Raw genomic sequence first — 15794 nt, 5'->3', positions numbered from 1 at the left:
TGTTCAAATGCTTTAGGCAATTCGAGAAACACTGCATCAACATGGGCACTATTGTTTGTGGAGCTCTGGATCTAATACGATGAACAGCGTGAACTGACTTTTGCAACATCTCTTTTTCCGGATTCCATCTTGGTTTCTATACAGAAGTTTTTTGTTCTTCAAAATGTCAGAAATAAGTAACATAAAATATGCTCCATAACTCTACAACAAATTGATATTAGTGATATAGGCCTATAATTATGTGCTTCTGCACAATGACACTTTCAGAAAATTGATATGACATATATTTCTTTCCAATGATTTCATACCCTTCATTTCTTCAGCAACCTACAATTAATTGTGCTAGACTGCTAGAGGGAGAGCATACTGTTTTGCATAAGCTCTGTAGAATCTCACCCCTTTCACCAACAAGACCAAGAAAGCAGTCAATCCCAGCTCACAGATTGACATCATGTCACCTGACTTCCAGAAGGTATTTTATACAGTTCTGCACTGATGTCTGATGAGCAAAGTATGAGTATACTGAATATCAGGTAGCCATCTGATTGGATTGAAGAGTTGTTAAACAAAACACAGAATTATCTCTTCTGATGTATAACTTGCTTTGGGTGTACCCAAAGTGTATATTATAGGCCCATGGATAACATTGGAAGTTCTGTAAGGCTTTTTGCAGATGATGGTGTTGTATGTAGAAGTCGAAACACTAGAAAATCACAGTGAAATGCAAGAAGACCTGCAGAGGATTTATACTTGGTGCAAGGATTGGCAGTTGAGCATCAACATAAACAAATCTATCATGTTGTGCATAACAGGCTGAAAAATCCAGTATTGCAGAATTATACAACTGCAGAACAGACACTGGAAGCAGTTACAACCATAAAATATCTAGGAGTATGCATACAGAGTGATTTAAAATGGAATGACTACATAAAACTGATTGCCAGACTGTGACTCATTGGAAGAATCCTCAGGCAGTGTAGCCACACACAAAGGAAGTAGCTCATTCAACCAATACTTGAATATTTCTCATTTGTCTGGAATCCATACTGCACATTTAGCTTAAGTGTGAAAGCATCTCAGAAAACCTATGTCCAGTGGAGAAATCCTTTTCAAATTCAAATTGAGTCTAATTAAGCACCTGATTTTGAGATAAGTTTATTATGGTCCTTGCGTGTATAATTTTCCAGTGTGTGTATAATTTTCCAGTGCCTTTCAAAAGGACATAAGCAGCAAAATGCATATTTCAGTATGCTTGGAAATAGAGCCTGTGATTGTGATGTATTTTATATGTGGTGAATACACTGCACGTATGTGAAGATTTCAGTAATTTACTTGAGTGGTATCAACTCCAGACAATTTCTGCTTTTGACAGAATTAATTAAATTCTTGAGTCCTTTGGATTAAATGATGATTCTTACATACAAAATTCTTTAGATTACTGATGTATTTGTTTGGCACTGGACTCTTGATTGTGATAGCATGTGTGATTAGCTTTACTCCCAAGGAACATGTATTACAATAATTAAGTTTCTAACCATGTGACTAACAAAGTGCACCTTGTGCCTACCCATAATCACTGATTTTGTTCAAATTTATCGCATATTCATGGCTAAGCCAGAAATAAAAGTGAAGGAAGTAGGAGCTTCAGATGCCTGAGCATTTAGAAAAAAATTCATTTTTGGCAAGGGTAAGGCAATGCATAAGACATATAACTTAGTGTGATTACCAGGTAGCAGTTAGTGGAGGGGGAAAGAGTATGGAATGGTTATCCAAGGGTTGTGGGATTGCATCCCTATGGAGAATTTTTTTTATTTGCAATATTCACATTTCTTACACTATAAATGAACTGAAATAATGCTCAATATATTGTATTTATTAATATTTTTATAAGAGTCATGAAAAAAAGGCAAGGCAAGGGTAAGGCAATGCATGAGACATATAACTGAGTGTGATTACCAGGTAGCAGTTAGTGGAGAGGGAAAGAGTATGGAATGGTTATCCAAGGGTTGTGGAATTGCATCCCTATGGAGAATTTTTTTTATTTGCAATATTCACATTTCTTACACTATAAATGAACTGAAATAATGCTCAATATATTGTATTTATTAATATTTTTATAAGAGTCATGAAAAAAAGGCAACTGAAAATTTGGGATTGCAAATAAATTTTGAGGAAGGGATTGTAAGATACACATGAGAACTTCATATTTATAATTAGAAACTTCTATTGCTTAACAGTTGATGATTTACACATCTTCTGTTAACATTCGTCATAAAAGGGGAGAACTAACTGTCTTGACATTTTCCACACATTATAAATGGTGAAATTTTACAATTGCATGGTTGTTTTAAGTTTCTGGGTGGGAGTGTGTGTGTCTGGTACAGGTAAAATTGGCCCATTGAGAGAGAAAACAAAACCACATCCCAAGAAGACTACATCAAAATACATTCCATAATATGTCCCAAGCTATCCTCACCATATTTGATGAAATGATGAGTTTGTATGCCGTCTGCCAAGCTATGTGGTGAGAAAGAATCTTTTATGAGTGTAAACATCTCAACACACAGCTTGGCACAAAGCATGGATAACTTGTCATTTCATAACATTAAATATGGTAAGGATAGCTGGTGAGATATTATGGAATGTATTTTGGAGTAGTCTTCTTGGGATGTGATTTTGTTTTCTCTCATGATGGGCCAATTTTACTTGCACTGGGAACCTATTGTTCACTTGTAGCTGCCAAGGGCAAGTGGGATACAAAGTCCACTGCACTTTGTTTACAGTCCCTTCTTCGAAAATCATTTGCAGAGTCTTCATGGACCCTGTAAGTACCTTCCCTTCTCGGATACTTCTTTGCAATCACAAATTTTCTTTTACTTTTCCTTCTCAAGCCTTTTATGAAAGTACTAATAAATACAATATATTGACCATTATTTTGGTTTATCTGCAGCATAAGTAATGCAAATATTTAAAATTAAAAATATTTTCGCAAAGGGACTGAACCCCATGAACTTCGAGTTACTGGTATGTACTCTTTCTGCTGTGCCAACCACTGCCTGGCCAGTATACCAGCATCAGTGACTCATGTCTCATGCAACCCATGCCAAAACTGCTATTTTTTCTGAATTCTTGGCCATCTGAAGCTTCCACTTCTGTCACTTTCGTTTGTGGCTAACCTCTGCATATACCATGAATTTGGACGAAAATGGTGATGACAAGTATTTGCGGTCCATACCCTATCAACCTCTCGCTCTCACTACTCTATATAATTAAGTCAATAACCTCTTAAAAATGATGATTAATGTCTTTTTAAATCAGAACAGTTTCTATTGAGCACTGAATTAATTATACTTTATAAGTTCAAACAAAACTTGGCACCAATGTCTGAAGTTCATTTAAGACACACTGGCATTCACATGATTTAAACATGCCTTGAGTCAACTATGCATTCAGATCCAGTCCTGTTGCCATAAAAATAACTTGAATTGAACATTTATCACATTTGGTGGCTACTTTCCACACTCTGAATTGCAATTGTGCATGAATGTCTTGCTTCAGAACCCTGTCCTTTTCAGTGACATGTACTGTACACATCCAAGCCTGCCTCCATACAATATCAGATACTCAAATAGCACATCTCTGTCTGGTATTCAGGGTATCTATGCAGATATGTCAGAAAGACTGAGGCACTTTCCCATTAAATTAAATCGAGAAAACTCAGTAGCTATCAGAATACAGGTTTAGTGAGCATCAGATGTTTTGTCTAACACATTTGGTAGTTGGGCTTCATCACAATGCTTTGAAGCTATAAAACAGTGATAAATAAGCAAATTTTATTGCTGGTACTGACTTTCCATTTAGATATATATTGCTATTTACATGTTCTTCTTCATGACAATGATGTGCAGCAAGTCATTGCCAATGAACTGATACACATATGGCATGAAATCATCCACACAGTTGTTCACTAGATGAACTGGAGCATTTTCTGTGAAAGGAAGTCTTGGAGGATCTGGCTGGAGCATAGCACTTGTACTTATTTTGTACCACTGGTGAGCACTTACCAAATAGTCATCTGGTGAACAGTCATCAATTACAGCCTCCAATAAAGTAATGACATATTCTACATCACTTTCTGAGTCACTAAATTCAGTGTCGAATGTAGGATCACTATTGATGCTAATTTTCATATGTACTGCCCAAAGAACAATATAGGACAGAGGCTGAGACCATGCAATTTGCTTTTGATTTTGCAAAGGTGCACAAGGTGCACTGAATGAATATAGACATGATTTTAATTTTTAAGAAGTTTGTTCCTCCATTTCCCAAGTAAATTAGAGGTTTTAAGTTTCTGCCATTATGGGATAACTTGGGACTTTAAGCTGTTATGGAACGACATTGTTGTAATATGAAATCAGTGCTCCTTCTCTGTTTGTTCCGACCATTTCATCCAATTTGCTTTTTCTTGTGCATGATATTTTGATTCCTTTTACCATCCAAGGTTTCTCTGTTTTCTTGAGAAAGTAGCTGTTAAAGATTGATAGAAATCCATTTGTAATTACATTAAATTTTTATCTGCCACATGCCACATTATACAAATACATCGAATCAGCTTCGTGTTGTCTGTTCATTAATTAGTCCAATTGTTTCCCATACTACCACTTTATTGTAATAAGTTATTAAGTTTGGCTCACTGTACTTCATGGTCAGAGAGGCCTCTCACTACTGAATGAATGTTTATACCACTGATTACATGCTCACCTACAAATGTGTTGTCTATTTGTGTACTCTTTCCTGTATAATTATGGTGGTAAAATTAACAAAACCAGTTTTGACATTTTAGATCATGTAAACAGACAAGAAGTTAATTAAATATGTCTTTTTTTACGAAAAAAAGAAAAAAAACACTTGATGCATCACAGTAACTTCATTCAAACAAGTTTCTTTCGAATGAGATATTGCATTTATTTGCACTTATTTTAAAGCAGTCTGTCTCAATGAATAAACTACACTCCTGGAAATTGAAATAAGAACACCGTGAATTCATTGTCCCAGGAAGGGGAAACTTTATAGACACATTCCTGGGGTCAGATACATCACATGATCACACTGACAGAACCACAGGCACATAGACACAGGCAACAGAGCATGCACAATGTCGGCACTAGTACAGTGTATACCCACCTTTCGCAGCAATGCAGGCTGCTATTCTCCCATGGAGACGATCGTAGAGATGCTAGATGTAGTCCTGTGGAACGGCTTGCCATGCCATTTCCACCTGGCGCCTCAGTTGGACCAGCGTTCGTGCTGGACGTGCAGACCGCGTGAGACGATGCTTCATCCAGTCCCAAACATGCTCAATGGGGGACAGATCCGGAGATCTTGCTGGCCAGGGTAGTTGACTTACACCTTCTAGAGCACGTTGGGTGGCACGGGATACATGTGGACGTGCATTGTCCTGTTGGAACAGCAAGTTCCCTTGCCGGTCTAGGAATGGTAGAACGATGGGTTCGATGAGGGTTTGGATGTACCGTGCACTATTCAGTGTCCCCTCGACGATCACCAGTGGTGTACGGCCAGTGTAGGAGATCGCTCCCCACACCATGATGCCGGGTGTTGGCCCTGTGTGCCTCGGTCGTATGCAGTCCTGATTGTGGCGCTCACCTGCACGGCGCCAAACACGCACACGACCAACATTGGCACCAAGGCAGAAGCGACTCTCATCGCTGAAGACGACATGTCTCCATTCGTCCCTCCATTCACGCCTGTCGCGACACCACTGGAGGCGGGCTGCACGATGTTGGGGCGTGAGCGGAAGACGGCCTAACGGTGTGCGGGACCGTAGCCCAGCTTCATGGAGACGGTTGTGAATGGTCCTCGCCGATACCCCAGGAGCAACAGTGTCCCTAATTTGCTGGGAAGTGGCGGTGCAGTCCCCTACGGCACTGCGTAGGATCCTACGGTCTTGGCGTGCATCCGTGCGTCGCTGCGGTCCGGTCCCAGGTCGACGGGCACGTGCACCTTCTGCCGACCACTGGTGACAACATCGATGTACTGTGGAGACCTCACGCCCCACGTGTTGAGCAATTCGGCGGTACGTCCACCCGGCCTCCCGCATGCCCACTATACGCCCTCGCTCAAAGTCCATCAACTGCACATACGGTTCACGTCCACGCTGTCGCGGCATGCTACCAGTGTTAAAGACTGCGATGGAGCTCCGTATGCCATGGCAAACTGGCTGACACTGACGGTGGCGGTGCACAAATGCTGCACAGCTAGCGCCATTCGACGGCCAGCACCGCGGGTCCTGGTGTGTCCGCTGTGCCGTGCGTGTGATCATTGCTTGTACAGCCCTCTCGCAGTGTCCGGAGCAAGTATGGTGGGTCTGACACACCGGTGTCAATGTGTTCTTTTTTCCATTTCCAGGAGTGTATTTAGCCTAAAAAAGGTTAACATCATGCATCTGTAACCCAGGCTCATTGGTGACAGTGCCCCTTTATATTTCCACCTGTCAGTTCTGTTAATTTATCTATAGTCAAGTCTGCTTCCTTAGCTGAGCAGTTAGCACAACTGACTGCCATGGAGCTGGGCCAGGTTCAATTCCTGGCCGAGTCAGAGATTTTCGCTGCTCTTGGACTATTGCTGCATTGTCCTTATCATCATTTCATCATCATCAACACGCAAGTCACCCTATGTGATGTAGACTGCAACTAGGTGGGGACTCCCAGCCATCAATGCCATACAATCATTTCATTTCACCTTTCCCCATCCTCTTAATGTGTCCATCATGTCTTGTGTGTTTCCACCTCCAAATAGCAGCAACTGACACAACATCGATGAGAGTGCCCACCGAAGTCAGCAGCAACTTGTTCCATTCCTGGTTAACTCATCTGACAACATTGTACATCACAGATGATAGTGCACTGCAGAACATTAACAAAAGCCTCATTAGTGTGTGAGGTTGCTGCATCTAACTTATCCAGGTCATTCCTGATACTGTAGTAGTTATTCTTGGCCAGACTTTGGCTATGCTCCCAGCTACCAATACCTAATCCCCTTTATTTACTTACCTTATGTTCTCTATTACTTGAACAGGGCTAGTACTAAGTTTTCAAATACTTTTGACCTAGTACTTAGATCCTATGTTTTCTTGCAGCTGTTGGTCCACAGCCCTCACGTCAATGCTACATAGCAAAAAGGTTTTCTTTTTTTACTCAACACAGTTTCTGAACTGTCTCTTAAATTCTTATCAATGATCTGCTGCACCTTACTTTCTTCTACAGCCAATTAGGCTCCTACCACTCAAGCGGTAGTAGGCTGTATCAGTACCTCAACTCAATGGTAAGAGATTTAACTGAAATACTTCCCTTTCGCATCTTTTCTGCTACCTTTTTCTACATCCCATACTCTCAACTTTTCTTCCTTAGATATTTAACCATTATTTAATGCTTAATGTTATCCCAGTTCACTGCAGTTTGTGGATGTTGTTCAGTAGTTCACAGTCCTATCAACTGCTTTACATTCTGCAACTAGGAAATCATCTCTCCCAGTTTTTATTTGGCTGTAACAAAACTTCTTCACTTTTAACTTAAACTGTTCACATGCTTTTCAGGAGTCAACAGAAGATCCATATCTAAAAATTTTGATACCTTTTTCATACTGAAAAACTTCAATATCTAGAATTCCATGCCATAGTACCATCCATGTACAATCTTTAATCTAATAAAGAGTCTCACGTTTTGCGCTGAACCTGAGCAGTTTTGTCATCAGATTTCACCATTGTATAAATGGTTTAACTGCTAATGGCACACAAAAGTAAAGCTATGCATTGGGAAAGACATTTATTTTCATATTCCTTTCCAATTGCACAGCAGTCTTAAATAATAACTGCTATCTAAATGTCCATGCAGTTTCAGAAATACTGCAATTTCTATGAGTAGCCTGTCACATAATACCTGCTTGAAATTATCTGCATGAAATGACAGCACATTAGAAACGAAGGTGCATCATGAACTATATTAATGGCTTACTGTGGGAGAAAAGTTCCCTTAATCCCCCCACCCTGCAATTTCATCTGAAGACTAGGTAATAAATTACTATGCTTATAGGGAATGAAAGTAAAGTTTTCAGGAATCTCCAAATAAATACAAGATCTACTTACTGTCTGACACTAATAGTTTGTAGCTATCTTGAAGGGTATGCAGAATACAAAAACATATGATGCAAATGATGATTAATGTAAACTAAAGGCATAGTAAAACAAATATTTGTAAATGAGTTCAAATGAAGAAAAAATTTAAAAGAATCTGAATATAACATACTTACCTAGATGTAACATAATCAACAAGGAAGCTCTTGAACATACCACTCCATTTGCATATTGTGTTTAACAGTGCTTGCTTGAATGGGCGTATGTCAACTTGAAACCAAGAGTGGAATGTATGTGTTGATGAAATCTCTTCCACTTCATTGTAAAGATTTTCAAACGTGTCAATCTGTTAGGAAAGAAATAAAAACTGATTACTGAACAGTATTCAAAAAGATTATCTTAATTGCAGATATTAATAAGTGTGAAGGTGCATTGTGCAACATCAAATACCACTGTTACTACTGCACCTTGAGGTATCTTCTCCTGGAACTGAAATATGTACTTCAGCTATTCTCACAATGTTAAGAGCATTTTTGAAATTCACAGCAGCTACTAAAGAATTTTATCACAAACTAATATTCTTTATTCTGGATTCAGAGTAAAAATTAATGATGAGCCAAATCAACACCCTCCTCCATTCATGCTGTTTCTATGAAATCAAATTTTATACACTTTGCAACAAACTCAACTGAATCAAATAAGTGAAGAACCGAATGGATTATAACTAAAAATACAAATCATAAGCCATAGGTAATTTTCACATCTTTTGCCATAGGTAATTTTCACATCTTCCAATATTCTAGTGTTCATATAGACATAGTTTTATGAATATCAAAAAAGAAAGAAATTTATATAATATTGTTCAGAATATGGATCACAACTATCTAACTGAAGTAAACTTCACATGTAGATAGGTTGCAGATTTTGTTTAATTCTCACAAAAGCAGGGGCTCAGAGTTAGGAGATTTCTTCTTCTTCTTCTTCTTCAGCCCCTTGAGGTTTAGGCACTTGTGCCTGTTCCATCGTCACTTTTCAATGCCATTTTGTTCTGTGTCTTCCTACATCCCTTCTTTCTCTTGGCTAGTACAGCATTGCCTCTACATTCAATCTTTGCATGTGATACTTCCCCCAACGTTTTATTTTCTTCAGTCTTTTCATTAATATTATAAATATCTATCTGAGTCCTAATATATTCATTTCTACTGCTTGTAATTTATTTTTATTGTGTTTTTCAGGGATCTGTGACTCACCTCCATATAGCAATACAAGTGTAGCCATGATTTTATAAAATTTTAATTCTGTTTCTTTTTCATTTTTACCTACTAATTGTATTAATTATCCAACATTATTACAGACAGTAAATATTCTATACATCTTTGATGTCAAATATAAAAATAAAATTGCTTCCATGTTTCTTCCTTGTGCAGAGAATTATTGGCAATAGTATTCTATCAAAATGAATCAAAATTAAATGTATCTATTGATTACCTGCTCCTTGAAATTGTCCAATGTAGGAGGCGAGCCTTCAGGATCTTGCTCCTCTTCTGATGCAAGCATCTCTAGCTCATCACCAGTCAACTGTCGTCCATACTCCAAGAACTGCTGCATATAGTTTGCACGATCATCAAGCCACAGGTATGAATATTCTTCAAACTTCTTAGAAAATTCTGTTGCCTGTAAAACAGTTGGCTGATAACTTGATGCAAACTTTCCAACTTAAAGCATTCTATACAGAAAACACCGGGACAAATCATAGTAGTGGCAGAAGAGTACAACAATTATGATAAAATTTATGAACCATTGAACTGCTCCCACATACTAACAGTAGCTTTTTAATTAGTTTTTGTGTCTGATGTGAATGGCAATACTGGAAGAATATTTTTCAATAAACTATTAACCAAAACTTTTCTTTGCGATAATTTATTTTGTTGCTAGACACTGTTGATCCTTCCCAAGGAAGGTACTATTCGTTCTAAAAGCTATGTAGTGTGTCACTTTTGTATGTGTCAATCGACAGTACTGTACATTTTGCCACCTGCATGTGGTAGCAATTCTTTCATAACTTATACACTGAATTGTAATTATTTCTACAGTGTGTTTGTCTTCTGCAAAAAGGGCAGGTGATAATAGGTGTTAGCCTAATACTGGTCTGCAAATAAAATTAATATTTATATACAGTACTCTTGAAAATATATTGAAAATAATGTTTTTCCACTATGTAAAGGCTACACATCAAATACACAATAAATTACAAGTGTTATTATAAGATCATAAATTGTAGTACTGTGATATTTTGTTTATTCAAGTACCTGAAGATCTCCATGGAATGAAAAACAAACATTTTCTTCACTGATACAGACAAATGACTAAACAATAGTTTTTTTTCGATAAAATGTAATTTGATGATGCAGATTTTAATATAATTTAATTGTTCTATAAAGCAACAACAATTCCACAGAAGCACCTTCAAATATGAGAAGCCAAAAGGAGTAATAAAGTTGAAATGGAAATAGCAACAAAAATTAATTTTGCCTACATGGTTTAAAACAAACCTCTTTTGCAACTTTCTTCACACCATCAAGGACTTCTTGTTTCATTTCCTTAATGTCCTCATTATTTTCCAGATCCTCCTGCAACATTTAAATACACGCATCACTTAATTTCAAATAATAATTTCACCCACACAGCAGGTAAACATTAACTAATACAATGTAGAAGCAGTTTGACATGGATTGCATCAGTAGCTTTTATGCAAGACAAAAAAATTACTACACATGTGAGCCTGTAAGTAATAACACTATATTGTGCACAAATGATGATTTGATTCAACAGATGGGACAGTAGGCTTACAAACTCTACTCAAATGATGGCAAACACATTATTGCTAGCCAATGAGAATGGAATAGAACTGAGAACAGCATACCATACTTAGTTATGAAAAACCAGAACTCCATTCATTAAAACATATGAAGAAAACAAAGAAGGAACTGATGCCAAATGGTGACACTGGAAGAAACTGCTAGCATGACATACACATAAGTTACACTATAGAAACAATGACAAAAATGCAGAACAGTGTTTCATGTCCAGTGTACACTTCCTCAGTAATATCTTGTGTTTGGGATTTAGATCATTGTATTATGCACAATTTTCTACCTAATTTTTTGTTTGCCATAGTGGGAGACATCATCAGATGGTATGCAGATAAGGGTTTCACTTCCACAACTTTTTTTTTTTTTTTTTTTTTTTTTTGTAAATGAATACTCCCTACTCCATTATCTGTGACATCCAAACTGTTCTATCTATTTGTACCCATGAAATGTAGAAAATATTTGTTTCACAGAGGCGTAAACACTGGATAATCTAAACTTATCTTCATAGTCTCTTACATGTTATCCCAAAGCATGAGATAAAATTTTAGGTAGAAAATTATGCCAAAGCACATGACCTACATCCTAAATATCAGATGTCACTTAGGAAATAATGGTACCAAAAATATAAAAAAAAACTACATTTTTGCCAACTACAGTGTAATAATACTCTTCTTCCTTTAACTATCTTCATTCCTCATAAAGTTGTATGATGAACATTTTTCATCCTTCTTCCATCTGTGCTACTTTTATATACATTAGCTTCCTTCTCTTTTTGGAAAGTACAATTATGTCAGTTATGTGTAATACTGTACCTTTCTTGTGATCTTCCAGTGTTTTCAATGTGGTGTACTATAAATCAGAAATCTCTACCTGTATATATGTTCAAAAAACTGCTGTATGTTTATTTGTTCCTCCTACCAATTTTAAGAGAAAATTAACAGGTTATATGGCCAGATTCAACTATCTCCAATGGCAGAGAGTGAGTGTGCCATCTAAGTGACGAAAGGAAATTTTGCAAATAAATTCCAGTTAAATGCAGTTAAAGAGTTGAGAAAGTGCCAGACTGTTGATTGATTTACTGTGGAGGATTAGAAGCAAACAATATTCAAACAGGGATGTTTCTTGCTGTGCAATTTCCTTGTAGATATCCGACATGCTTTCATATTGACGGTAGTCCACAAATTTTGGTCAATTGTAATTGTTTGCAGAACTCAGTCCAGTTGTCTGCAGTCTTTTTCTACATGGAGAACGTGGCATCTGAGAACAACATGATCAGCAGAACCTTCTTCTCCACATTGACAGACTGGTGTGTCACTACATCCCACTCGATGCAGATGTTTTGTATATGAACTGTGACCTGGTAACAGGTGCACCATACCTTGAGTAGTGGCAATGTTGCACAGTTTGAGCCTGTCTGAGCCTGTCACTGACGCTTGGGAATGTGCTATAAACATGCGTTGCAGTGCTCCTAGTGTCCCAGCCAGGCTGCCATACATCTAACTTCCAGGCTCATAAATATCTTATATCAGTAATATGCATTCCTTTTATCTTGTACACACAATCATATTGCTAATGTCCCAACCAATACAGCATTGCCCTGTAATGTATCACAATATCCATTGAACATATCCTGAGGATCACCACTAAATCCTCTACAGCCATAGTACAAAAGGCACTGGAGAGCCTCAGAAGAACACACTGCTGAAATCATCAGATCTCCCTCCATCCAGCCATCATTGCGACATCTTCTTTTTTAACTGTGCGCACGACAGCAGGTCCCTTAACCTTTTCAATCAATAATTTATATGGTCTTTCCCATATGTCAAATTGCAGTTGCCTTTGTAGAAATGTCTCCCAGTATATTCTTTTAGTTACCTGGAGCAATGTTTTGTAGCACATCTTAATTGCCTGGTATTCATGAAGGCTCGCAGTGTGCTCTGATTGAGCTCCAAAAGCTGTAGCCAGCCTGTTTACCTTTTTCATTCTCTTTTTTTTTTTTAAGGAATAAAAAGTCCGGTGCTCCTTTCACAGTTAGTAGCTGCGTACTAAATGTACCGGAAGTGATTCGATTGCAAATTCTACAAGGAAGGCAATCCATTTTCCTGATATCTAACCCAGTCCTGCTTTCCTCTGTTTGTCTCCCTGAGTTATGGTCATTTCCTCCTCCCAATGACAACTGCATTACTGTCACTAGTCACTGGATGTTTGATACTGGAGCACTTGCCAACTATTAATCTTAGCTCCTGCCATGTGGTTTACTAAAGTGACATCTATATTATTGGTTACACCTGCTCACCCCTCAAATGTATTCAGCAGGTCTTCTAGACTACTGAATAAAGGTAATTAATTACCTCTACTGGTCTCAAAAATTAAGGGCATAATCATCAGTAAATAGTGTCCATGTGGGATTAATCCAAGCACAGGAAATTCACTCACAGTAAACAAACGAAAGGAAAATGAACAGGCAATGGGAATTCTAATAACAACAGTGGACTATAATTATCTGAATGACATACAAGACTGCAAAAGAAAGTGAAAGAAATATGGAATGCACTAAAAGATTCCTATACACATTTTGATTTGTGAGATGGAATGCTTGTGTTAGAGAAATGTGTGAATATTGAAAAGAAAGCGGATAAACCAATGTTAAATTACCTTGGGAAATGCACTACTATTCAAAGTTCATAGTTGTGGCACAGAATTATCAGATAAGGAAGCGACTATGCATACTTTGATGGCTCTACCTACCAAACTCAAAACTATTGCAAGAAGAGTGTGATCTGATGAGACAGGTATTGAATTGAATTGAATTTTATTTGATCCTGTAAGATTACATTGTGTACAGTGAATGTACGTGTAATATAGGACATGTCAAAGTATTAAAATTCTTTATCACTTATTTTTCTACACCTTTAGCTTACATTTTTACATCACTGATAATGAGTAACAATATATACAAATTTAATGGCATAAGTATTCTGCAACACTGTAAAACTCTTTTTCAATGAGATATTCTTTAAGTTTCTTTGCAAAGTCATTGTGAAGTACACTATCTTGTAGGGTTTTGGGCAGACTTCTTAGTAGTCTGATACCAGAGTACTGGGGTCCTTTTTCTAGCATTGCCAGTCGGTGGGGTATGCTCTGTACTTCATTCTTCTTTCTTGTATTGTGGGTGTGTACACTAGCATTTGTAATCCAGTCCTCACTACCTTTTGTGATGTACATTATTGTTTTGTATATATACAACAATGAAAAAGTTAAGATACCTAAATTCTTGAAACAGTTTCTGCATGTTTCAGAGGTCTTTCTTCTTAAAATGGTCCTAATTGCTTTTTTTTGTAATGTGAACACTCATTTTGTCTCTTGTTTGTTTGAGTTTCCCCACACAGTCACTCCATACTGTAAGTATGGTTCGAAAAGTCCATGATACACTGTACACAGAAGGTTCTTGTCTGAATACTGTGATAGCTGCATCATTAAGAATATGACAGAGCTCAGTTTCTTACAGACATTATTAATATGTTTTTTTCCATTTCAGTTCATTATCCACAAGAATACCTAATAATCTAGCAGATTCTACTTCTTCCAGCCTTGTTCCATCAACCTCTAAATCCATGTCTACTTCTTTTCCTTGTTTTTAAACACTGCATACATAGACTTTTTTAGATTTATAACCAGTTCATTTTCCAACAGCCATTGAGCTGTGATATTTGCAAATATGTATGCTCTTCTCTCAAGCTGTTCCATATTTTGGTCACTATTTAGTATTGTCATGTCATCAGCATACAATATTTTCATTTCTTCCTCCTCAACACCTATATCATTAACAAATACATTAAATAACAATGGCCCCATTACCGAACCCTGCGGCACTCCATATTTGATGGATTTGGTTTCTGATTGGTACGAGTTTCCTAATGATACATACTGCTTGCAGTTGCACAGGTATGATTTTATCCATTCGCCATTCTCTCTTAAGAAATTCACAAATTGTCTTTTGGAAGAAGAATGATGGCTTCCAAGTTGAAATGTGAAAGTGAAGAGAGTAATTTTTAGGAATTGCATCATTTATTATACAACTGTACTTTTTTTGACATCAGCTATCAATTTGAATAAATTTCAGATCATCTTCGTGTCACAAAAGATGTATTCAATTGTGTATTCAGGGTTGCTACTCAAACTTAGAAAAAAAATTCCTGAGAATTCCAGGTGTGAGGAGGTGGTGTGAAGAACCTTCCATTAAATTAATAATGAGCAGGTGGGGAGAGAGGAGGGAGGGAGGGAGCAGCATACCACAATAATGACTTTTCTTTCTTCTCAACTGAGCTGTGTAACAACCATAAGAAATAAGCACTAGTTTAGCCACAGTTTTTAAACAACAATAATTTACATGGAATAATATCATATAACTAATGCACTTTGAAATATTAAGTATTTTAAAATTTGTGATTCATAAAACTCAATAAAATTCAATGTCAATGCTAGGTTAAGTCCCTGAAAGTTTATGAAATTCCTGAAATCCTTTGAGATTTCCCTAATTTTCCAAGTGTAGTTCTCTGAGAATTCCAGGTTTTTGAAAATAATCGGCACCTGGTATTCCACAACAGCAATCACTAATCATTTCTGAAATCTTCTATTGAGGTATAACATGTGTTGTAGAATACACAGTTTTGTAGCCTGAAGATGGTTTGAATTTGACTTAAAATATAAGTATAGTTGAGTATTAAATGATGCACTTCCTAACAGTTATGAAAGGTGTCCAACACTGCCTA

The 15794-nt window shown here is 37.2% G+C and overlaps 1 protein-coding gene across 1 annotated transcript in view; it reads right to left on the bottom strand.

The window, feature by feature from the left end:
* The window catches only part of LOC126252221 (dynein beta chain, ciliary), a 769797-nt gene that overhangs the window by 527841 nt on the left and 226162 nt on the right, over positions 1 to 15794 (bottom strand). Inside the window, exons 18-20 of the mRNA XM_049953092.1 lie at positions 10702 to 10779; positions 9638 to 9823; positions 8326 to 8495 (exon numbers count right to left, since the gene is read on the bottom strand). Coding sequence (XP_049809049.1) covers positions 8326 to 8495; positions 9638 to 9823; positions 10702 to 10779 — 434 coding nt within the window. The remainder of the gene's footprint in view (positions 1 to 8325; positions 8496 to 9637; positions 9824 to 10701; positions 10780 to 15794) is intronic.

This window comes from Schistocerca nitens, chromosome 4 (assembly GCF_023898315.1).
Source record: "Schistocerca nitens isolate TAMUIC-IGC-003100 chromosome 4, iqSchNite1.1, whole genome shotgun sequence".
NCBI classification, from domain to species: Eukaryota; Metazoa; Arthropoda; class Insecta; order Orthoptera; family Acrididae; genus Schistocerca; species Schistocerca nitens.
Note: the sequence above shows the minus strand (reverse complement) of the source record. Positions and strands in the feature narration are given on the sequence as shown.